At 37.8% G+C, this 23,130-nt stretch overlaps 4 protein-coding genes across 12 annotated transcripts; 2 read left to right on the top strand and 2 right to left on the bottom strand.

Annotated features, from left to right (window-relative positions):
• Window positions 1-317: 317 nt before the first annotated feature.
• On the bottom strand, window positions 318-11,975 carry LOC117991495 (protein insensitive-like). 5 transcript variants are annotated; one of them, XM_069505159.1, is made up of 13 exons: window positions 11,869-11,975; window positions 10,568-10,740; window positions 9,612-9,761; window positions 9,127-9,292; window positions 7,841-7,999; window positions 7,432-7,530; window positions 5,988-6,070; window positions 4,002-4,355; window positions 2,948-3,088; window positions 2,169-2,281; window positions 1,792-1,935; window positions 999-1,171; window positions 318-481 (listed from the first exon to the last, which is right to left on the bottom strand). In XM_069505159.1, exons 6-12 carry the CDS (start codon window positions 7,523-7,525, stop codon window positions 1,033-1,035), a joined length of 1,068 nt encoding a protein of 355 aa, XP_069361260.1. In that variant the 5' UTR covers window positions 7,526-7,530; window positions 7,841-7,999; window positions 9,127-9,292; window positions 9,612-9,761; window positions 10,568-10,740; window positions 11,869-11,975; the 3' UTR covers window positions 318-481; window positions 999-1,032. The 5 variants fall into 5 exon arrangements, with proteins under 5 accessions (XP_069361260.1, XP_069361263.1, XP_069361259.1 ...); XM_069505162.1 differs by lacking the exons at window positions 10,568-10,740; window positions 11,869-11,975 and having other exon boundaries at window positions 7,828-7,999; window positions 9,612-9,992; XM_069505158.1 differs by lacking the exons at window positions 10,568-10,740; window positions 11,869-11,975 and having other exon boundaries at window positions 9,612-9,881.
• On the top strand, window positions 10,518-17,970 carry LOC117991307 (uncharacterized). Of its 5 annotated transcripts, XM_069505154.1 has the most exons (8): window positions 10,518-10,601; window positions 11,508-11,708; window positions 12,487-12,602; window positions 14,003-14,107; window positions 14,831-15,370; window positions 15,921-16,033; window positions 16,963-17,106; window positions 17,746-17,970. In XM_069505154.1, exons 2-8 carry the CDS (start codon window positions 11,525-11,527, stop codon window positions 17,891-17,893), a joined length of 1,350 nt encoding a protein of 449 aa, XP_069361255.1. In that variant the 5' UTR covers window positions 10,518-10,601; window positions 11,508-11,524; the 3' UTR covers window positions 17,894-17,970. The 5 variants fall into 5 exon arrangements, with proteins under 5 accessions (XP_069361255.1, XP_069361256.1, XP_034834763.1 ...); XM_069505155.1 differs by lacking the exon at window positions 10,518-10,601 and having other exon boundaries at window positions 11,375-11,708; window positions 16,963-17,043; XM_034978872.2 differs by lacking the exon at window positions 10,518-10,601 and having other exon boundaries at window positions 11,377-11,708.
• Window positions 17,971-19,224: 1,254 nt separating this feature from the next.
• On the top strand, window positions 19,225-22,167 carry LOC117990942 (U3 small nucleolar RNA-associated protein 14 homolog A). The gene is made up of 3 exons (XM_034978444.2): window positions 19,225-20,041; window positions 20,411-20,603; window positions 20,684-22,167. Exons 1-3 carry the CDS (start codon window positions 19,389-19,391, stop codon window positions 22,142-22,144), a joined length of 2,307 nt encoding a protein of 768 aa, XP_034834335.1. The 5' UTR covers window positions 19,225-19,388; the 3' UTR covers window positions 22,145-22,167.
• On the bottom strand, window positions 22,160-22,964 carry LSm3 (U6 snRNA-associated Sm-like protein LSm3). Its single transcript, XM_034978445.2, has 3 exons — window positions 22,789-22,964; window positions 22,595-22,702; window positions 22,160-22,374 (listed from the first exon to the last, which is right to left on the bottom strand). Exons 1-3 carry the CDS (start codon window positions 22,807-22,809, stop codon window positions 22,195-22,197), a joined length of 309 nt encoding a protein of 102 aa, XP_034834336.1. The 5' UTR covers window positions 22,810-22,964; the 3' UTR covers window positions 22,160-22,194.
• Window positions 22,965-23,130: the final 166 nt, after the last annotated feature.

Raw genomic sequence — 23,130 nt, forward strand, 5'->3', positions numbered from 1 at the left:
TCTACTCGATGGGTGGAAAAAAAATTCAAAATGGCGGAATTTATTTTTTCATACAAAATTTAAAACTTTTTTTAAATTGTTCAAAATGGCCATTATAGACCTCGAGAGCTGCTTTAGCAGCTCGAGCAGCGAGCAAAATACTAGTATTCTCTATAGGCGAAAAACAGGAAACGTGAGGAAAACGTAGAATACCTATTGGCGGGATTTGAAAAGTCGTTACAAAAGAAAGTTCCCGCTAAATTATTGTTTTTGAAATGTTTCGTGAAAATAAAAAAAATACATTTCTTACTAGTTAACTACAATTTATTTAGTATCAACTTCACAGCCATTCAAGCAATATTCCAAAAAACCAACTCTGAACTCTCCTCCTTATTCCAGGCTTGAGACTGGCGCTGGGCTAACCAGCGGCGGAGTTACGTGGCGTCCAGTCCATCCACTATTCGCATATTATTATGCAGATACAGCGTCGCATGCAATTTATCTAAAAAAATGAAAAAAAAAACAACACTAAACATTACTACTGTGGACAAAAAATGAGGAATTCGGTAAATAGCCTATCTTCCTTAATGCCTACCATTATTTATATTTTGTGTCTTTATAGCTAGGTATAGGTGTTATAATTTTATTTGAAGATCTAAAAGCGAAAAAACGATAAATGTGCGTTATGGTGACTCTAGAAAAGAGATTTATTCTGAGAAGTTTTTACATTTTGATACCATACTTTTCCTGTTCTAATGATTGCACCCTACGTCCTATATGCCTGGTATTCCACAAACTCGCACTATTCCAGGTCAATTCAGCCATACATAATATTGTTCTTTAAACTGTGGAACCAATTTCCACCTGAGGCGTTATCTCAAAACTATAATATTAAAGCGGTCGGCGGATAAACAAATTCCTAACAAGATGGAAACTCATTGACAGTTTCTTTAGTTCTGTGAATGTTTATAGGCTCGTTAGCGCGCCATTTTTAGAGAAAATAATATTATAATAATCACCTGGAAAAATCCTAAACTAGGATAAAAGATTTCGTTAATTGTAGGAATATGAGTCATCTGAATCAACACAGGGCGATATATTTTCTTTTTTCAACGCCTTCCGCTTCTTTTTGTTCTGTTGACGGGTTCGGAACATTTTGCTTTCGTCAGCGCATTTGGTTGTTATGCTCGTTCTGAAATAATGAAGAATAAAAAATTGATTACACAGTTCGTTGCATTGCATTTGAATTCTCTGGTACAATACAAGCGTCTTTATGGAAAATCAAGGATCGATCCACGACTAGATAAGTCCTACTTCGGTTTAGGTACCTATATTTAACAAAGATAAAAAATGGCAGCCCGTTACCAGCGTTAGTAACTACTAACTAGGTAGATAGGTACCTAGACCATAAAAAATTCTGGGGGGCTTTGGCACCTCCGACTAATTAAAATATGGGTTTAGAAAACCTCAAACGTATCTTTTATAGGCATATTTACTTTCAACATTTTAGACTACAGTTTCACTGATTAGATCGCTATTTTTTATATTCATCATCATGATCAACCCATCGCCGGCTCACTACAGAGCACGGGTCTCCTCTCAGAGTGAGAAGGGTTTTGGTCATAGTCTACCACGCTGCGTTTAAAGTAATTAAATATCACTTATGCTTGAACGGTGAAGGACAACATCATGAGGAAACCTGCATACCTGAGAGTTCTCCATAATGTTCTCGAAAGTGTGTGAAGTCTACCAATCCGCACATTTTTTATATCTGACTGATATTTAAAAACAATAACATTTTGCGATTCTTACCGGACAACATTTTCAGGCACACGACATTTTTCAACCACTGTTTGGACAATGTCGTTTACAAGTACAGGGTCAAGCTTCTTTTTAGCAGGTTTGTCAGGAAAAGCGGGAGAAGGCTTTCCAGTCAGAGAGTGGGTTGCGAGTACTCTGAAATATTGAAAAGAACTTTTTAATTGCACCTTGCTTTATGCCTTTCATGATCCTATGTCGACGAGAAGTAGGTACCTAAGTACCTACCTTATACAGTGCGTAACCAGAACGCTAGCAAAAACGAAGACAGGTGATACTGTCGATGGTTACTGATATGATAACACCAAAAATAAATCACCAAAAAATGTTTTGTAAAAGTTTGCTATAGGGAGTGGTAAGTAGGTACTTACTTTCTTGTAAATACTGCTGTCAATAATTTTCGCGTAGCATTTGTGTAAGATGTCCAATCCAAATTCTTTATTAGTCGTGCTGGCACTTGTGCATTGCCGTCTCCAATGGGGACCTAAAATTAGTTTCAGATGATATAATTTGATCGAACTTTGTGACGAGGCTGTAGGTACTTATGTATAGTTCAGTAGGTACTTTAATGATTTGCAAGAGAAGAGTGATTTGGTTCCTCTAGGCAAGCGCACTCCAACCTAGACCTCATCTCATCAATGCTTTTATATTATGATTGTCGTCGAGCGTAAATCTATCATCATCATCATCATCATGATCAACCATCACCTGCTCAAGCACGGGTCTCCTCTTACAGTGAGCAGGGTTTTGGCCATAGTCTACCACGCTGACCAAGTGCGGATTGGCAGACTTCACACACCTTTGAGTACATTATGGAGAACTCTAAGGCATGTTTCCTCACGATATTTTCCTTCACCGTTAAAGCAAGTGATATTTTAATTACTTAAAAACGCATAAACTCCGAAAAGTTACGGATGCGTGCGTGTCCGAGATCGAGCCCTCGTCCTCCGATTAGGAGGCGGAGGTCCTAGTCATTAATCTATCACAGCTTCCTAAACCCAAATCCATATTGCAATAAAAAAAAGTATCTAAAAATTCACATAAGTACTCAAGTATTATTCTATAGGCTTTTGAATCTTTGTAAATATTATTTATATCTTTCTTCTATTACTTAGGTAATTGGAATTTAAGTACCTATCTAAGTACGTACCAAGTCGCTATTGCTCTTTAAGTTATTCTTAGGTTTCACCTCTGTCTTGCAAACGCTATATTTAGCCAGCTCAGCTTTCACAACTCTTGCTAATGAATTCTCACGCTCATAGTAAGTTGGATCAAAATCTCCTATAGAACCCTGTAAAAAAACAGAAATTAGGTAAACTATGTTATAACTCTAAGTATAAGTTCTCGTTCTAACCAACAACGAATGTTCTAACAAGAGTGAATAGGCATCTTCTAGGTAAACACGTCCCATCTTAGGCCACATCATCACTTTCCATCAGGTGTGATTGTGGTCAAGCGTTTGCCTATAATGAACTTTTTAAAATTTCCTGCACTAGGTTTTATTTTGTTAGTTTTGACTTCTAAAGACAAAACTTGAGAAGTGCGCAATATGTCTTAACACGAATAAGACTGCGCATTGTATACAAAAACAGATAGGTATTAGCTGGGCTTGTGTATGTTTTGTTACCTACCTTACCTTACCTAGTTCGTGTAAAACATCAGATTGGACTACTGGTTAACTGTACCTATTGTACTGAACTGAACTTTTCGACCTGGTTCCTCCTTCACCTTTCTACTATCGTATCGCAAGTCATCGCCAAGGTCTGCACCCGTGCGTAGTATAAATTCCATGTATATGTACGAAGCGATTTGCCTCCTCATTTCTAATCCGAACGGCTAGGATTTGGAACGCCCTTCCAGCATCAGTTTCCCTCTCCAATTATAATAAATACGGGTACCTTCAAGTCAAGAATGAATAGCATCTTCTAGGCAAGAGCGCTCTATCTTAGGCAGCATCATCACTTCTGCTGCTCGATTGCGGTAAAATGACAGCTACAATATCACGATCGCAATCGCCTCTGATAAGTTGACGCTCGCTCACTATTGGCTACAAAGCATTTTTGCAACAAGAATCGCACAAATTAAGCCAATCACAACAATCGAGATTGTAATAATGATTGATGCAGGTTTTACGAAATCGGCCTACAGGTCTGATTGCAGCCAAGCGCTAGTCTATACTTAAATTTTAAAAAAAATGTACTCACAAAATCAGTATTAGCTGTCAGATTTCTTTTCCGCTTGACGGGTTTCCTATAGCACTGAGCCTCTGAGTATTCTTCGCTCGAAACTTCAGACGTCCGCTCATACGATGTGGTAATCGATGATGTTTCAGCATTTTTCGCTTTTAGTTGTCTTTCTAAGGTCTCGATTTTAGTGGACAGCTCTTTTATAATGGTTTCCATTTTTTCTATTTCCGGTAAGTGCAGATCAAAGTCAGTCTGGGTACCCTGGTCGCAGAATTTTTTGGTTGGCGTGAATTTTCTTTCTTCAGTAAGTTCTTTCAAGCGTTTTGGTAAATATTGATGTTTTGGAGTACTTGTACAAGGATGTTGCGTCACCTACAATCACAGATATATTCAAACAGCAAATAAGAAAAAACCGGCCAAGTGCGAGTCAGACTCGCGCACTGAGGGTTCCGTACCTACTACAATCGTATTTTATCGACATTTTGCACGATGAATCAAAAACTATTATGCTTAAAAATAAATAAAAATCTGTTTTAGAATGTACAAGTACTACCCGTGCGCGATAAGTTGAGACTCGTCTGGAATGCAACCCTCCGCCCGCTTGCCCTGTAACTTCCCTCAAGCTCCCGTGTTGTACTGTAGACAACGCCATTTTTTAACATCTCGTACTTGCTTGCTTACGTTCCGTACTTGCTTACGTTACGCAACGACGACGCGCTCCGATTTTATAATCTTTTCGTTAATAGTTATTAGAGTTACTGCTTGTTATTTTGTGTGTTAAGTTTATTGTTATAATGAAGGGTAAAACTTTACATAACTAGTGGAGAGAGAAATCTCGTGTTAAAAGTGTTGGACTGAAATTGCAGAGTCGCGGGTGGTAGCTTGTTGTAATATTTTTTTGTCTACAGTACAACCACGCGTCTGTGGCGCCACCGCCCCCAGGTCTCAACTTATTGCGCACGGGTAGTAAAGCCCTTTCATATGTTACCCCACTTGGTAGGTATAGTAATCTTACTATGAAAGTTGAAAACAGCAATATGTGTTCATGACTACAATTCAATTTTTTTTGTGTGATGTAACCACAAATTCGTGGTTTTCAGATTTTTCCCCGAATGTCTGCTATAAGACGTATACCTACCTGCCAAATTTCATGATTCTAGGTCAAAGTACCTACCCTGTAGGTTTCTTGACAGACAGACAGACAGACAGACAGACAGACAGATAGACAACAAAGTGATCCTATAAAGGTTCCGTTTTTCCTTTTGAGGTACGGAACCCTAAAAAGTTGTTTCCTGTTTATCACGCGACTACGGCAATGCCAAAAGAAAGGGTTATGATGTTAGCGGTCTATAGGTATGTATGTATGTTGGTATTTACGTTTGTTTCACCGAAGCGTCTAAATTACTGAGCCGATTTTGATGAATTAGGTACCTACCTAATTCATCAAAATCGGCGGTACGAAATGTGGGTGTACAGGCGAATGTTGCGAATCTCATGGAGAGATCGTGTACGCAATACCTCCGTGCTGCAAAGAATGGGGAAGTCCACTGAGTTACTCAAATGTGTGCAAAGGAGAAAGCTCGAATATCTGGGCCATGCTATGCGCAACCCAAAATACGATCTACTGCAGCTTATAATACAGGGCAAGATAAAAGGCAGACGTAGACCTGGCCGTAGACGAATATCCTGGCTCAAGAACCTTCGCCAGTTTAACATGAGCACAAGATCACTGTTTAGGGCAGCAGTAAACAAGATCCAGTTAGCCTTAATGATTGCCAACCTCCGGTAGGAGATGGCACTTGAAGAAGAAGAAGAGGTACCTACCTACCATCGTATCAAGTGGGATGTCAAAGGAAAGAAGAAAATTCTATGTAGATATGGTATCATTAGTAAAATATATATCAAACAGCAGAAAAACAATGTACTAAGTAAATATATTGGAGTAGGAGTCAGGTTTTAGCTTTATTTTGTTTGAGTACAGAAATAACGCAATTTTTATCTTACCTGAGTCTCCATGTAACTGCTCAGTATTTGTGCAATCGCCGTCGAAGACTCCACATTTTCCACCTTACAGCCACGCACATCAACTGAAAAAAATAGAAAACTATAAGTAGGTACTTAAGTTAAGTAGGTACAAGTAGATGTTTTACCTATAAGTTGTAAGATTGTGTAAGTAGATAAGATACAGAATCACAACGTTTTATAATAGTGAAGGTAGCAAAAAATTTCTTTGATAGCAAGATACCTTCCAATTTCCTAATAATACTAACGAAGTACTACTTACTTACAAATCGTGCTCTCCCGACCGAAATTGAGCCACGGCGACTAATCTCCACAGAGATTAGCTGCTGCGCGGGAGATAAGTATCTATAGTGCGCGACAAGTTGAGATGGCAATCGGGGTATGAGGCGGGGGGACGCTCCGCACACCTGCACGTCACCCGTGCTCGCCCGCACCGGGTTAGTGCGGGTGCTGTGCAGGGCGTTCCCTCAACCTTGCCATCTCGTCTCGACCTATCGCACGTATATACCTATTGGGTATCGTATATAAATGCGTGAGCGACATCACAAACGTAATAAATACCTATCTATTATAATTTATCTATTTTTAGCAGGACTTAGCGAATCCATGACCTCGTCATTTGTAGTTAAACATGCTAAACACTACAAGATGCAGCTATTTAAACTACCTACTAGGATTTTTTTATTCCGATAAAAGTTAGCCCTTGACTGCAATCTCACCTGGTAGTAAGTGATTATGCATTCTAAGATGGAAGCGGCCTAACCTGGAAGAGGCATACCAGTTGCAGTTTTAACTTTGGTTTCTACACGGCATCGTACCGGAACGCTAAATCGCTTGGCGGCACGGCTTTGTCGGTAGGGTGGTAACTAGCCACGGCCAAAAGTTTTCAACAGGCCAGACATTTAGAAATTATGAAATTCCAAACCCCCGCCAGGAAAAGAACCCGGGACCTCCCTCTAATAAGACCACATCAGTGCTTACCACTGCGCCTGGGAGGTCGTCATACTAATCCTACTACTAAGTAAGTAGGTACACATAATCTCTAAAAAATGAATCGCTGAATGTGTTGCTGCCCCCCAATTGTGTAAGGATAACCATTTCATGGCTATCGCAATCGTCAAGAATTCTGCCCTTTGATTGGCTGTGAAAAAATGTATACAGCGAATCAACCAATCAAAGGGCAGAATTTCTTGACGATTGCGATAGCCATGAAATGGCTATTCTTACACAATTGGGGGGCTGATCACAAATCTCGAGAACAGCAGAACCGATTTCGCTAATTCTTTTTCATAATATTTCTTGAAGTACGGGCATGGTTCTTACGGAGAGAAAATTTAAAAAAAATCCTGAAAAAGAATCGACTGTTAGGTACGAAGTTCGCCGGGGCAGCTAGTTTATAGTAATAACTAGGTATCTATAGGCTTACCATGATCATAATTAATTATTTCGCGTAGATCACTTTGGAGATCCAATAAGGCCTGTGCAGCATCCAAATCGGATTTGACGGCGAAGTTGGTCATTTTAGCTGTAAATATGTTTAACGAAAGATTAAGTTCCAGGTACGATCAGTACTTTCATGCCTAGGGCTAAGATATTAGTTAGACTAGTTGAGTATAACAGCTTATAGTGTAAATAAAGAACTAAATAAGACTCTCTTTACGTTATCTGCTATCATGAGTCTTCTGCCAGCTAGCTTTTTAATGTTCAAATACGAGTAGATTTTGTAAGACACTTTAAAAACTTAAAAATATCACGTGTATTCCAAAGTCTTAAATAGAGTACACTTGCTAAGCGAGCTGCGGTTCATAGAGTAGGTACTTACATTTACTACTTACTTAGCTCAGTGCAGTTCGAATAATATTCCCTTTGTATTCTTGTAAGGCTGCCTCAAACGTCCTCAATGGTCAATATACCTACCCAACTGTTGTTTTCTCTCCTTATCCTATTGGATCCCGCTTGCGACTTTATCTAATTTTTAACTTAGGTATTTTTACCTGCGAGAGATGCGAAATGCAATTTCATATTTTTACGATTCTGTAATGCGAATAGGTATGCACCTATAGTCCGCGATAGGTCGAGATGGCAGTTGGGGTATGAGGCGGGAGGACTCCAGGCACACCCGCACCTCACCCGCGCTTTGCCCGCACCGGGTTAGCGCGGGAGCTATGCGGGTGTGCGGGGCGTTCCCTCCTCGATTGCCATTTCGACCAGTCGCATACCTGCTATAGATACCCTGAGATAAATTAGGTACAGTATATTGCATCTATAACGCTTTTCTTTACAATTAGGTGCTACTGGGAATCGAACCCGAGACCTTCCTAAATGCGGCACTGAGCGGGAGAATAGGTAGGCCCAGACCTACTCAAAAATTACCATTCTAATATTACAAATGTGAAAGTATGTCTGTCTGTCTGACTGTCTGTCTGTCTGCTAGCTTTTCACGGACCAGTCATGCAACCGATTTTGATGAAATTTAGTACAGGGTTAGCTTACATCCCGGGGAAGGACATAGGCTACTTTTTATCCCGGAAAATTAAAGAGTTCCCACGGGATTTCAAAAAACCTAAATCCACGCGGACAAAGTCGCGGGCATTATCTAGTTATACATAAATAAAAATAATGTTAAAAGTTAAAAAAAAGAACACGCAGGTATAGGTAATAGAAAATGTTAATCACTACCCCAATTAGGTATAAATGCGAAAGTGCGTTTGTTTGTTGGTTTCTCCGCAACGGAGCAACGTGATTTTTTGCATGGATAATAGGCACTCAGGTAGGTACCTATCTAGTTATAGACCAGACCAAAGAGTGACATACGGCACTTTTTATCCAGGAAAAGCAAAGAGTTCCCAAGGGATTTTCAAAAATCTAAATCCACATGGACGGCAAATTCATGGGCATCAGCTAGTCTAATACAAATCCTACTTAGTGCCCAAAATTAACTTGAAATCGTATCCCTAACCTTGCGACAACTTCACACTGCATCAGAAAAATAGACAAAAATGAAATAGAATAAGATAAAAATAAACTTACGGGCAGTAAAATTACACTTCCTTAAAATTATGCAAAATAGACTATGAAAAGCACTTGAACTAACTTCCTCAATCACTCAAACTATACTGACCATATTTGCAAGGGGGTTGTCGAAGTGAACTTGTTGCGGGGGTTGGTCAAAACCAGTCAAAACCATTCCTATTGTTTCCTTATCAGGTACCTACAAATAAGCTGTACTCGGGCTCTCGGTGTTCCCCTATTGTTTTGTATTCAATGAAAGTTGCTTGTTCCTGGAACTTATGAAAATTATGTTTATTATACCAATTAGGTTGTTATGTTATATTCAACTAGCATTCTTATAGGGATTACGTCTGAAGACGGGATTGCAATTATGCTAAATATTATATTTCTAGGTAGGTAAACCTAGGTAGGTAACCTACTTTAAATTATTTTAGGCTAAGTAAGTACCTACCTACTAAATAATGACTTAAATTATTGTACAATTTCGCTATAGGTAATAGGTAGGTATACTTACTTAAACTTAATGTACATTAATTAATATACAAAATTTTTGTTCGCCTAAAAAACAAACATATTATTAAAACCATTACTTACTTCGTCAGTAATTTATTATGTTCTTATAACCAAAACCGTTCTAAAATCACTTTTTCTTGTTTTCCCAAGTAGGTACCTAAGTAGCATATTCTTTGCAATGCATTGTAGATATTCTATTTAACGATCTTCATTTTCATTTATTAATTAACACTGAAAATGTACTTTTCAACATTAAATATTCAAATAAATTCGAGGAACCTAAGTATTTAAGTACAAATTATACGTCTGCCTTCTGTCTATGGGCGTATATTTTATAAACCTACCTCCATTAGGTGTATAAAATATAAAGGTGAAAAGATATGTATCTCCACCTACCTCCAATAAGATGGTTGTGTTGGTTGAGGTATAGGTACCTACTTACCTACTGGATGAAAATGTCTGTCAAAATCTTCAAATATTTAAAAAAAACTAGGAAAACTTAATCATCATACCTACCTGACTAATCGCCTATGATTCGCTTAAGTAATAATGTTAAAGTCGCTTTATTCGCGTTGAACAATGACTTAGTACCTAGTATACATATTTATATGTCATTGGCGTTGAAGTCTTTTACACACATATGTACTTACTTCAATACAAAATGCCAGTACGGGGCCGAAAAGTAATGTACATCGGCCTTTCGAATGACATTTCGGCTTTGTATAGGGTTGTCTCTGTCACTCATACCTATATTATATGATGTTGCTACATATTTCCTTCTAAAGGTAGATGTACATTACTTTCGGCCGCGTAACCTAAGTATCAGATACTTAGGTCGTATCTGATTTTTAAGTTGAATCATTGACTTATTATAGTAGTGTCTTTGATGATACAGGTGTAAGGTGGGTATTGGAACTCATTGATGGCACATGGCAGAAGGACAGTCGAATTGGCACTCTGCATTTGCTTTGTTTTCATGGGTACTTCTTTCAGGATGAAGATGGATGGTGGGCAAGGGCAACCTACTAATGGCATACCTATGGCAGAGTAGTTGAGTTTGAACTTGCCTAGGTAGGTACATATGTTTTGTTTTCATAAGAAGATTTAATACATATTCATGGTGTTGAGAATGAGACCCTAATATTACAAAAGCACTGGACACTGGAACTTTCTAGTGACGGTGTAATGGCAGGTGGCAGCACCGCAGGACCTGCATGCAGAAAAGTCAAGTTTGGGTTCTTTATCTAGCTTGCAGCCCGGAGACGGACGAAAGTTGGAAATATATACCTACCTACTTAAACTACGTAAACGTAAAACTAGAGCCACTAGAGGACTATAGGTTATAGGAAATTTAATTATTAAACAGTTATGGTTACAAGTAAAGAAAGTTATATTTAAGGTTAGCGTCTCAAAGTGGTCTCAAATGACAATGTGGGTTCCCTATTTGCGAACGATTCTTCGGAAATGCAGCTGCATTTACGAAATGATAATAGCTTTTTGCTATTAGATACATATTCTAGAAACATTAATATTAAGTAGATACGTATATCGACTAAGTACTTGAGTATTTCCAACGCGGAGAAACATTTTGAAATACCTATCTTACCTACTACAATAGGTTAGGTATACCTACCGATGTAAATTAGAATTATTCAGATAGGTATGTTATAAGAATTTTTCCCGCTAGAAACTCATTTTGTTACGTTCCTTAAGTTTAACAACCGGCTTAAGAGATAAAAAAACAATGCCAACTATACAATGCCGGGGGTGTATTAAATTTTAAGAGTAACGAATTCTATTGTTTTTCATTACTTAGGGGACGTCGCTCGGTACTCGGGTGGGTATCCCAAGTCCCAAATCTATTGTAGTATATTTCTACCTGCGTGTACCTACCCATGTTGGTACATCAAATAGTAAGTTCAGTTAATTTGTACACACCATCGTGGTTGGAACTTCGAAGATAGTTAATATTTTAAGAGAAGTTTGCTGAGGCGATGGATCAAAAGATGTGGCTCCTAGTCGAGTGGGTAGACGAACAGAATTTATTTTCAAACTATGGTGTGGTAAATAGTAATGCTCTTATTAACTACGAGCCCGATCTACACACGGGGAAGTTGGTGTTTATTCGCGACAAACATAATAATGTAGCACGGAAAGGACAAATTCTTCGGGTTTCTGGTGAGTTCACTTTTTATTTATTTTTACAAGATAAAATAATATAAGTCCTACTTAATAAGTTCTATATAGGAACCTTATAGCAGATCCTACTGCATTTCCACATGGAATCCCTATTTGTAATGTAGGTAAATAGTAACTATTTACATAAATACATACTTACATACATAAATCAACCGCAAATTCTTCGCACAAAAACTAAATCGTCCCTCGTGTCACCCGGAAATGTTTTTGAGCGTAACTAGGTAGGGTAGGTTAATTGCTTCTAACGTCAAAAATGAATAAGAATCGGTCAAGTGCGAGTCGGGACTCGGGTCTCGCTCTTTTAGCGTTTTCCGTACATAATTATGAACATCATATTTTGGTTGTGTGAAATATTTCTTTTCTGAGCTAGAACACCGTAAAAACCGGTGAAAGAAAACCCAAAAAAAATATCATTTGTTTTGGTCAAAGCCGGAAATGTTTTTGTCTTGAGCGTGACTACGATCTCATAGTGGTAAACGAAGATGCAGCTTCTAACGGTGTTCATAATTCACTTAATTTCTTTTCCGAGCTAGAACATCGCGATAAGTAAACCGTGTAAGAAAACCCCAAAAAATGTTTTTCACGCAGAGATTATTTATTAGGTCAAAGCCGTTAAAGCTTACAAACTAAGTATTTTATAAAATATACCTACCTACTTACTTAAATCGTTGTTTTCAGTACCTAAGTAACTAGGTAATAGGCCTACCTAGTACCTACAACTATCAGAATTATATGTAGAATATTATTTATGTTACAGATAACAAAAAATACGTGAAGGAGCTAAAGCTGATGTTGGAAAGGCAGGACAATCAGGTGAAAAGCGTCCTATCACTATGTATGAACACAATCAAGGAAATGAAAACGGGGCCTATGGTGAGTGACTTTTTTTATTCCTAGTTCAAGAACAGGTAAACTCATATATAGTACGCGGCAGCTTGAGATGGCAATCGGATTATGAGGCAAGGGGCTGTGAGGCGGGGCGTCCGCGTCCCCACCGCGATTCCCATCTCAACCTGTCGCGGTATACCGTATAGTACGTAAACTTAGAAACTTATAATGAAAGAAAGGTTTTTCTCTTTACTCGAGTAAAAACATTTTTAATTTTAAATAAACCATAGAAACTATTATATAGGTACGCCTTGAATGCCTAGTGCCTACATTTAACAACCCGACATAAGTCGATTTATCGTTTGCTTAGTTCGGTACCTATTTGCATTAAACAATCGATTGCATGACTGCACTTAACTATTGATGTGTCGCGGCATATTACAAGCCAATTATCTTATCAGAGATCGGTCGATGACTAATCTGAAAGGGAATGAGATCATGTTCACAGAACTTGTCCAACTTCTAGTAAAAAATAACGCACTAACTGTTGCCGTCGTCACGAATTCCTTCTAGCTAATGTCCTACCAAGAAATCGTATTACAAAAAGTCAGCCTTTTCAGTTCTTAGGTGTATTGTTTAACTAGTATATACTAAACCTAAAGCATTGTTTAAACGAAGTCATCGCTGGCTGCCAGTCTTATTGGCAGTCAGCATTGGCTTGGTATTGGCCTTGTATAAACAGTTATTCAAGCCAAGCCAGTGCTGGCGAGAATAGAGCGCCCGAGTATTTTTCAAGCCAGTAGGATTTTTTCTGGCCAGTGGCTTCGCATAGTAATCCGCACTGTAGAGACAAAAGACAAAACGCCTAAATCCTTTTGTAATATTTTCTCATTTTCCCGTAACGTGCATAATATTTTTATCCTGGGTAAATTGTAGGGTACCTAATATGCAATGGCGTGCAGGTCATAGAGGCATAAATGCACTGCTTACCCCAGTTGAATAGCTCAATGCATATTTTTCATAATGACCTGCCAGTAAACAGGCTCTTACTTAACTAGTGCCTACCCTGGCTTCAAACACTGTGCACGCCACTGCTAATATGTATGTATCACCGCCCATGTATCGAACAGAAAGTGTACTTAGTGGGTCGACGGACGGACAAAGCCGTCTTAGCTCCATATCTTTTTACCAGACTACGGCAAAGCCAAGAAGGGTGATGATTTTGGCAGTCCATATTACAATATCGCTCAACCTGTCGCGTAGGTACGTACTATACATGCGACAGGTCGAGATTTCAATCGGGGTTTGAGGCGGGAAACGCTTCGCACACCCGCACGTAACCCGCGCTATCCCGCACCGGGTTAGCGTTAGAGCTACAAAATTTATTGAGCAAAAAGATGCATTATCTACTTAATACTTATTCAAAATTCTGTGTTTGTTTACAGTTTTACAACCCGAACCAAACCCAATCGATATCTTGTTCGAGTGGAGCTAATGTTTTGCATCAAGTACCCGAACCTAGCACTAGTGACAGCGACACCGATCAAGAGGTACTAAGTATTAATCATCATTATCATTATCATCATCATGATCAACCTATGACCGGCTCACTACAGAGCACGGGTCTCCTCTCAGAATGAGAATGGTTTTGACCATAGTCTACCACGCTGGCCAAGTGTGGATTAGCAGACTTCACACAACTTTGAGAACATTATGGATTGCTCTCAGGCTGCAAGCAGGTTTCCTTTCCTCACGACGATGTTTTCCTTCACCGTAAAAGCAAGCAATATTTAATTATTTAAGAAGCACACAACTCCGAAAAGTTAGAGATTCGACCCACTAGGCTATTAATTACACTAGGTAAGTAATTTCGTGATCGTAATTAAAATTTTGCGCAAGGGGAAAAGGTGAGCTATTCTTGCTCTTCTCGTATTTCCAAGGAGATTGGCCGCAAAGGCATGTTGGCGTATATCTCGACTATTCGTATAAAGTTTTATCCTTAGGGCCTTAGCCATACGGAAAAGTTGTGCTATGTTAGCTATTCCTATAGCACAGTACATTTCCAGATGTTTCTGAGCTACGACTTTCTTTCTAAAGCTTGTCGACTCTCCTTTTACCATTAGGATACACCGGTGTCCGGTCATGTCTCAAGATGTCTGAGAACAAGTTCGAGATGAATGCTTCATTTTATGGTCAATTTTCTTATTCTGGAACGTTAAAATCAATTTTATCTAGGTAACTTTTTTGTATTCTAATAATATATTTATTTAAAGGTCAACCCAGAACTGAATATGACAAAAGCTACACTGAGATACAATAATTTCCAACCCAAACGCTCTGAATCTGCTACTAGTGGGCAAATCAGCCGAGTATTACACGAAAATATACTATTTAGCAATCGTAGATCCTTAGTAAGCAGCACTCCTTTACCCGAAAGATTAATACCTCCTGGAAACTTACATAGAAAACTCTTTTTCGATCAAGCAACTCAGACGGATCCAAGTAATGATACATCCATGGATAAACTTGAACAACTGGAATCAGTACTGCATCGTCTTTATACGCAATTCATAACTCTAGTATCTGATTTGCATATCAACGAGGATCAGCTGCAAACTTTAGAGGGAATGTCTGTAAGGTCTGATCACAATACTGATGATGTGAGAGAAGAATCGGCTACGGACCGTCAGACTACACCAAGCGTGGAACTCGATTCCGATAGCAAGAGGAATGTCAAAGGTCTACAAGTTAGAAGAGCTTCAGCACAAACAACTAATACTGGATTGCCAGGTGCTGAAAATGTGGATGATATGGTATGTGGACTTCACAAAGTACAGTGCGTCATACCTACTCAAAACACGAGGGTAGCAAGGCGGCTCAGGCGTATTTATATTTTATTTCAATACAAAAGTTACATGGGTACTATAGTTCTGATAAGCACTTGACGGCTTGTCTGAGCACTACACATTTTATTTATTTATTCAGATACAAGTTAGCCCTTGACTGCAATCTCACCTGGCAACTGGTAAGTGATAGTCATACCTAATGCAGTCTAAGATGGAAGGGGTATGACAGTTTTTATTAAACCCATAGGTTACTTTAGGGGTATACACAGAATTCAACCGTATGGGTACTCCTTTGGTTTCGATACGGCATCGTACCGGAACGCTAAATCACTTTGCGGCACGGCTTTGCCGATGGGGTTAGTGCCGTTAGGGTGGTAACTAGCTACCGCAGCCGCTTGTGTCTGTTAGTCTTTCCAAGACTCGAAAGGAATACTTCGAATACTTCGTGTCGTTATTAAAATCTGACAGGAAAGCTTCATTTGAATAAACTAACAAGGAAATTGTATAAATTATACAGGTATCCCTCGGCAGCGGCAATGTTACTGTGCCGGCTAGATTGATGTTGGGAATTGATTGGTCCTCTTACACTTCCGCTACTAGACATTTGCTGCAAGCTGTTTTTCCAAGGAAGTATGTACCTACCTACCTAATAATAAATACATAATCTACGATATCTTTATCCGTTAGCTCTTAACCTAAGTAGCTCAAAAATAGTCTGGAACCCGAGACTTATACGATTATGCTCAGAAATTTATACGATATCGGTTGTGATATCGGTGTATATCTATGAATAGTCGAGCGAACTGAGTTATAAATCATTAAATTATCGGACCTTTTGGTCGCACTTATCCTTATGGAATTGGAGCCTGATGCTCTGGTATTGTGTGTAACAGTAAAAAAGGATTTGTCGATAGTCGATAGATAACAGGTTATAATATAGCGAGGGGAAATAATACCAAATTAGCTAGGTTCGAATGCCATCCCTTTATCGATAACAACTTCTGCAGCTTTCTTACAACCCTATGATCATTACGATTTACGACTGAGTTCGCACATTTGTAATGGCTTAATTATAGTATCCACAGATTAGAGAAGAAGTATAGTATCTTACCCGCAAACAGATTTTTTTTGATGTAACCACAAAAGCACGGTTTTCAGATTTTTACTTTATTGTGCTATAAGACCTGGGTACCTTTCTACCAGCAAAATTTCATGATTCTAGGTCAACGGGAAGTAGATTATAGGTTTTCTTGACAGACACGACAGATGGACAGACAGATAGATAACGAAGTGATCCTATAAGGATTCCTTATTCTTTGAGGTAAGGAACCCTAAAAAAGACTCCTCATGCGCCATTTTAACTCTATGGATCAACTGTCATGTCAAAAGTAGGTACGGTTCACCGTGGGTTCACCTTTAAAATAAGAACTAAAATCGTACTTTTGACATGAAATTTACACAAAAAGTTAAAATGGCGCGTGAGGGGTCATTTTTTACGCATTATATATAAACTCAAAGTTGCATTAATTCATAACAAGATGGCCATCTCTCTATTCTAGGGTCTTAGCTACTCATTCGCTAAGTGGGAAACAGTCTCCGGCTTTCAAAAACAAACCGCCAAAGAAACTTCTAGAACCGCAGTTAGTACATGACATTGTTAATACTGTCTCTCAACGATGTGGTGTCCCAAAAAGAATTGTAAGGTAGGCAATAATGAAATCCTAAACATATTTAACGACCATGTACCGGTGGTAAACATGACCGTGATAAAAACCAGCCAAGTGCGAGTTGGAATCGCACACAAAGGGTTCCGTACCATCTTTAAAGATTATGTACCTACCTACTTTTTATTTTTTTAATATACATGGCGGCCATTTTGAATTTTTATTATTTTTTGTTAAAGCGGCAATAGAAATACACACTCTGTGAAATTTTCAACTATTTATCTATATCGTGAGATGTAAAAGTGGATGAAAGTTGCGTAGTCTAGCGGGGTGCGGTGAAAGTCTAGATGACATGTTTAATTTTTACAAGAGGTTTTAATTTCGCGATGAGAGATGGAAAGGTGTTTCTTTAGACATAAACTAAGACATCTTTTTCTATATATAAAAATGAATCGCTAAATGTGTTGCTGATCGCAAATCTCGAGACCAGCTGAACCGATTTCGCTAATTCTTTTTTTTATAATATTCCTTGAAGTACAAGAATGGTTCTTACGGAGAGAAAATTTAAAAAAATTTAATCGACTGTTAGGCGGTACGAAGTTCGCCGGGGCAGCTAGTTCTGAATAAAACTACCCTAACTTCAAAAATTCTCAAGATCTCACAAAAACATTGTTTCAGGAGCTGTATAACAACAAAATGTACTGATGAAGCGAAGATGTACCGCAATCGGCAAAATTTTAAAAAGATGCGTAATGAACAGAACCAAGATCACTTATCGCCACCATCGCCCGCCTCTTCAAACGAGTCTTCTAACCTTAGAGATTAGAATTTTACAATGAATTACCCTCACTGTTAGAATCTCAATTTTGTAAATCATTTTTTTTAAATACATACACATGTAACACATAAGTTTTTTTATTGGCATAGAATAGAATAGAATAGAATGTTTTTTTATTCATGTAATCTTTTTACAAGTGCTTATGAATAGTCAGGTAGTTTTAATTTACCACTGGTTCGGAATGCCATGGCCAATAGTATGGCATGGCTTGGCAAACAAACGACTAAGTAGATACCTATATTATTTTATCACTTATACATATATATGTACCTAATTTAATTCCCCCCTGCCGAATTACAGTCACAGTAAGTAGACCTTGGCCCAATTTTGAAAGATCTTATAGCCAATACACGTTCTAAAACTCGTATTTAAAACGACGATGAGATTTAGAAGTTAATCCCATCACAAACAATTACTTAATCAATCATCATCTATATTCTCTACTCTCTATACCCGTCACTGGTCCAATACAGCTGAGCACGGATCTCCCCGCAGAGTGCAACTGCTTGCCGGCTTTTTTTACCAGTGGGTAGAGTTACAGAATATGTAGCGTAGACTGGTTCTCTTACATGAAATAAATAGATTTTTAATTTTGATAATGAGAAGGGTTCTAGGTCCATCACTATGGCCAAGTATGGTTTGATAGACTTTACCTTTGAGAATATTATGGAGAATTCTCGGGCATTTATGAAGGTTTCCTCGCGATGTGTAATCATAATCGTTTACCGCGTTAAAGTAAGTCATTTTGCTTAAAATGCACATTTTTCCCGAATAGTTGAACCCCGGACCTTAACGGAGTCCGCTTAACCACTTGGCTATCACCACTTTTTTAGAGCTATAGTAGTAGTTTCATTTTACCACAGTGAAAAATAGCGGCAGATTAAAAAAAATAAGGTCGTGTCTTTGTTTATTAGGTTGTACCTACTAAACGCTACATACCCATAATATGGTAGTGTATGACCCTATGACCGGATTAACTAAAAATAAATGCAATAATTATTATTGTATTAAATTTGATACATATTGTATAAGTCCCGTAAATTGCTAATGCGCGTGGCTGCCATTTTAGTGACGTCAGCACCAGACTGAAGTTTCGAGCTGACGGTATATTTTTATTTCGGTTGGGGCTGATGGTATATTTTTATTTCAGCGGAAGGAAACACAACACAACCAATTTTTTAAAATGCCCGCCATTTTTCACAGCTTTTCATTAATTGATTTGTTAAGTTGCAAGGACTGATAATTACACAGATTAGCAGAAAATCCCGCTTTTCTACCAGGCTAAAAAGGGCTAGAACCCAGACTACCCAGTGCCGCTCAGACTAAGAGACGTAAAACAAGCGTAAAACCAGTTAAAAAAAAGATTGAATTTGTTTTACTCTATGATTTGTTTGGGACATTCTTTTTTGAGGTTATCTTCTAATTTTTTTACTTTAAATATCGTTAATAATCAGCGTTGTAAATACTTATATCCGTCTCAACAATGGAAGATAATGATGACCTTGATTTTGTTGCATCTGAACACGACCGTCTCGTTAGTGCAATAACCAAACTTGATAAAACTCAACATATCACGGAGCCCACCAGGAACGAATCTACTAACCAGAACTCGGAATTCAATTTAATCAAACGGTCTAGTAAATTACAGTTTGACAATGTCGTCAAAGTTTTGGAAGACACAGCCCACAATGTGCAAATTGGCAAGAAACTAAAGAAAAGCCAAGCAGTAGGTAAGGTCTTACCGAAACCGCTGGAAAAGCCTGAAGCCGAACGTATAAAGAGGGCTACTGGTTATGAAGAAACTACAAAGAAAATTGGCAGGTGGGACCCTGTTGTTGCTAGAAATAGGACTGTAGATTTTGTCTCCTTTCCTATACAACGATTTCCGAGCAAAGTACAGCAGACAGGCGATTTTCTCTCGAAACTTGAGCTCAAATCTCCGTTACAAAAGGAGTTAGAAGAGATTGATCCTCCTCCAGAATCAACAGAAGTCGAAGAAGAAGAACAAACATATCCGATGAGCTATGAAGAAATGCTGGAGCATAGACAGAATGCAGCGAAGTTTAGGGCGCAGCAGTCATATAAAGCTGCTAAAGCAAAGAGACAAAGTAAAATAAAAAGTAAAAAATATCACCGGTATGTATTTATAATATTTACAGCGATCACGCACGCATCCGATCCGAATCCGTGAAAATACGGATATAAAAAATATCTACGACATTATGTCACAAGCTACCATACAAAACAAAAAGGAACATATTTTCACAGACTCAGATTGGATGAGTGTGAGTGTGAATGCATGACATTAGACAGCTGACCATAGCACACTAATTTGAACGTTCACGTCAAGAGTAAATAGGCATCTACAAAGCAAGCGCGCTCCATCTTAGGGTGCATCATCACTTGCCACTAGGTCTGATCGCAGCCAAGCGCTATACATATATTTAAAAAAAATGTAGTTGACTATTTTTGGCTTTTGCATAATTACATGAATTTTTCTTTCAGTATCCTCAAGAAGGAACGACTAAAACAACAGTTAAATGAATTTGAAGAATTACAGAGTAAAAATCCAGAGGAAGCTCTCAAAAAATTGGAAGAGCTTGAAAAAGCTAGGGCTTTGGAGAGACACACTCTTAGACATAAGAGCACAGGGAAGTGGGCTAAGAACAAATTGGTTCGGGCTAAATATGACAAAGAGGTAATCTTTTGTTCAATTGTCTGTTTTTTGTTTTCAACACCACCTTAAAGATAACTTTTCAAAACATTACATTGTTATAGGTACGACAACAGCTAGCTGAACAGTTGTCTGTGGGTAGAAGTTTAACACACAAAACTCAAGATACACAGAGTACTGAAGATGAAGCAGATGAAACAGAAAATATTCCAGATTTAAATCTAGCACAAGACCCAATGAACCCATGGATGATGAAGAGTTCGGATAAAAGTAATGTTGATGCAGATTTCGACTTTGGTTACAAAAAGTATCTAAAAGATAAAATGTATAAGCGAACTGAGATTGATTCAGATTCTGATCAAGAAGAAACTAATAATGAAAAGGCAAACTCATCACTGAGAATTCTTAAGGATAGTGTAAAAAAAATATTTGATATGAATGTTCCAAAAGTTATATTGAATGAAGAAGTAAAATCAGATGAAAATATCAAAAACACTGTCACAATTAGTAATGCAGCTGAAAAAAGTAAATACAAAACAAGATCAACTAAAAAGGTTACTAATAAAATAATAGCAACTTCTGATTGGGTTGTTGAAGAATTTGTAGCATCTAAAATTAATGATGATGCTGCTGTTGAAGATATTTCAATTGCATTTGATAAATTTGAAAACAAACTTGTTGGAAAGGTAGAGAAAAAGTTAAAGAAGCTAAGAAAACAGATTAGCAATATAAATAAACAATCTAAAGAGGTACACAACAAAGAGCAGAATGAAATTGATGATGAACAAGATAATCTTGAATACTTTAAGTTCAAGAACCAAAATCCGAAACCCCAAATTGATGAAGAATTGTTAGAAACAAATAAAAGTGTTGCAGATATAAAGGAAAAAGAACTAACTTTGTCACATATACTGTCATCAATAAAAAAACCTTCACATGAAAATGTAAATGTGGATATTGATCCTAATAGATTTATCGAAGTTAAGCCCAAGTATTTAAACACAGCTGTCTCAAAGGAAGAAAATGGTCTTGATGACTTAGATGATAATGAAGAACAAGTTGTTCCAAAGGTTGACATTGAAGAAGTTTTTGAAGAAGATGATGTTGTTGACAGCTTTAGACAAGAGAAAGAGGAGGAAATAAATAAAGATACACCACAAGATATTGATCTTACTCTGCCAGGATGGGGTAGCTGGGGTGGTAAAGGAGTAAAAGCTCCCAAGCGCAAGAAAAACAGGTTCATTGGTAAACCAGCCCCCAAGATGCCTAGACGTGATAAAAATAAAGGTGATATTATAATTAATGAATTCCAAAATCCTAAACTTGCTGTGCATAAAGTGTCTGACTTGCCTTTTCCTTTCACTAGCGTGAAAGACTATGAAGCTTCTATAAGGACACCCCTCGGTAATACTTTTATACCAGAAACTGCTCATAAGAAACTTATTCAGCCCAGTGTTATTACTAAAGCAGGTACAGTCATTGAACCAATGCATGAAGATGAATTACTTGTCAAAAAGAATCGTACTTTTACGAATACTTCTATTTTAAAATTACCTATTGGCTAAGTAATAAAATTCAAATTTGTTTAGTATAACATAATTTTATTTCCTTAACTCTACATTCCCACTCGCACAGGTGGAGATACGAGTATAACACCATCACCCCTCACAAATAACATAGGAATGTTCCTTTTAGTTGTTCTGTAAACTTCCTCATATGTTTCTTCATCAATTTCAACGGTTGTTATAGTTTCCTCTGCATCACCCAATACCATGTTCAAATGTTGATCATATGCCTGTAACAAGATAACACAAACTCTGCAGAGATTATATTTTAATTTAGTTAAAGGGTTTAGTTTAGATTATTTTAAACAGTTTACTTTACACTCCATTCCAGGCAAAGAAGAAATATTTGTCATGTTTATAATAGGATGCCATTAAAAAAAAGCCTACAGGTTGGCGGAAGCTCTGCACTCAACAAGATAACAATGAGAATAATCGGGTTGTCTCCCTTACATGTAATTTCCCGCGTAACTCGCGTTCATTCCGCATTTTGACATAAATTCTTTCATCTAGGCTAAGTCTTATTAAATCCAAAGGTTCCTTCACAGTCATTACCGCTACCTGGAATATAAATAAATATTATACTAGCTGATTTATCTTCGTTAAACTGTAGGTACCTAATAAAGTAAAAACAAATATGAAATTACTGTGTCGCCGTCGTCTGCCATAGTGTTAGAGATTTTATACAATGTTTCACGATCACGATACACGCAAGATAAACATAAACACTTTATTTTATTTAATTATTACGGTTTTATTTTCTGAAAATGCCGCTTCGGTTTCTCTTTCTTAAATATTTTTGACATTGACATTTGACAACACCGTTTGACAATAACTTTTATGGGTTATGTTTTTTTTCCCCATAGACCACGAACAGTTTTTATTAATAATGACAAAGATAATGAGCTCTGAGTTCTGGCTTCTGAATGGACTATGAATTTATTAGTTGAATAGTCCATCGTATTGATTCTTAGTAGTATAGTAGTCTG

This window comes from Maniola hyperantus, chromosome 19, assembly GCF_902806685.2.
Source record: "Maniola hyperantus chromosome 19, iAphHyp1.2, whole genome shotgun sequence".
Classification (NCBI taxonomy): Eukaryota; Metazoa; Arthropoda; class Insecta; order Lepidoptera; family Nymphalidae; genus Maniola; species Maniola hyperantus.

Bases quoted from the DNA above. Each gene is read 5' to 3' on its own strand.
- LSm3 (XM_034978445.2), bottom strand. From the start codon at position 22,809: ATGGCAGACGACGGCGACACA. The intron at 22,703-22,788 runs GTAATTTCATAT...TTTATATTCCAG, and splicing joins TGGCAGACGACGGCGACACA to GTAGCGGTAATGACTGTGAA. The intron at 22,375-22,594 runs GTAAGGGAGACA...ATCTTGTTACAG, and splicing joins AGTTACGCGGGAAATTACAT to GCATATGATCAACATTTGAA.
- LOC117991495 (XM_069505159.1), bottom strand. From the start codon at position 7,525: ATGACCAACTTCGCCGTCAAATCCGATTTGGATGCTGCACAGGCCTTA. The intron at 1,936-2,168 runs GTAAGTACCTAC...TCAATATTTCAG, and splicing joins ACAGCAGTATTTACAAGAAA to AGTACTCGCAACCCACTCTC. The intron at 1,172-1,791 runs GTAAGAATCGCA...TCATTATTTCAG, and splicing joins GTGCCTGAAAATGTTGTCCG to AACGAGCATAACAACCAAAT.
- LOC117991307 (XM_069505154.1), top strand. From the start codon at position 11,525: ATGGATCAAAAGATGTGGCTCCTAGTCGAGTGGGTAGACGAACAGAAT. The intron at 12,603-14,002 runs GTGAGTGACTTT...GTTTGTTTACAG, and splicing joins AAATGAAAACGGGGCCTATG to TTTTACAACCCGAACCAAAC. The intron at 16,034-16,962 runs GTATGTACCTAC...TCTCTATTCTAG, and splicing joins CAAGCTGTTTTTCCAAGGAA to GGTCTTAGCTACTCATTCGC.
- LOC117990942 (XM_034978444.2), top strand. From the start codon at position 19,389: ATGGAAGATAATGATGACCTTGATTTTGTTGCATCTGAACACGACCGT. The intron at 20,042-20,410 runs GTATGTATTTAT...TTTTTCTTTCAG, and splicing joins AAAAGTAAAAAATATCACCG to TATCCTCAAGAAGGAACGAC. The intron at 20,604-20,683 runs GTAATCTTTTGT...ACATTGTTATAG, and splicing joins GGGCTAAATATGACAAAGAG to GTACGACAACAGCTAGCTGA.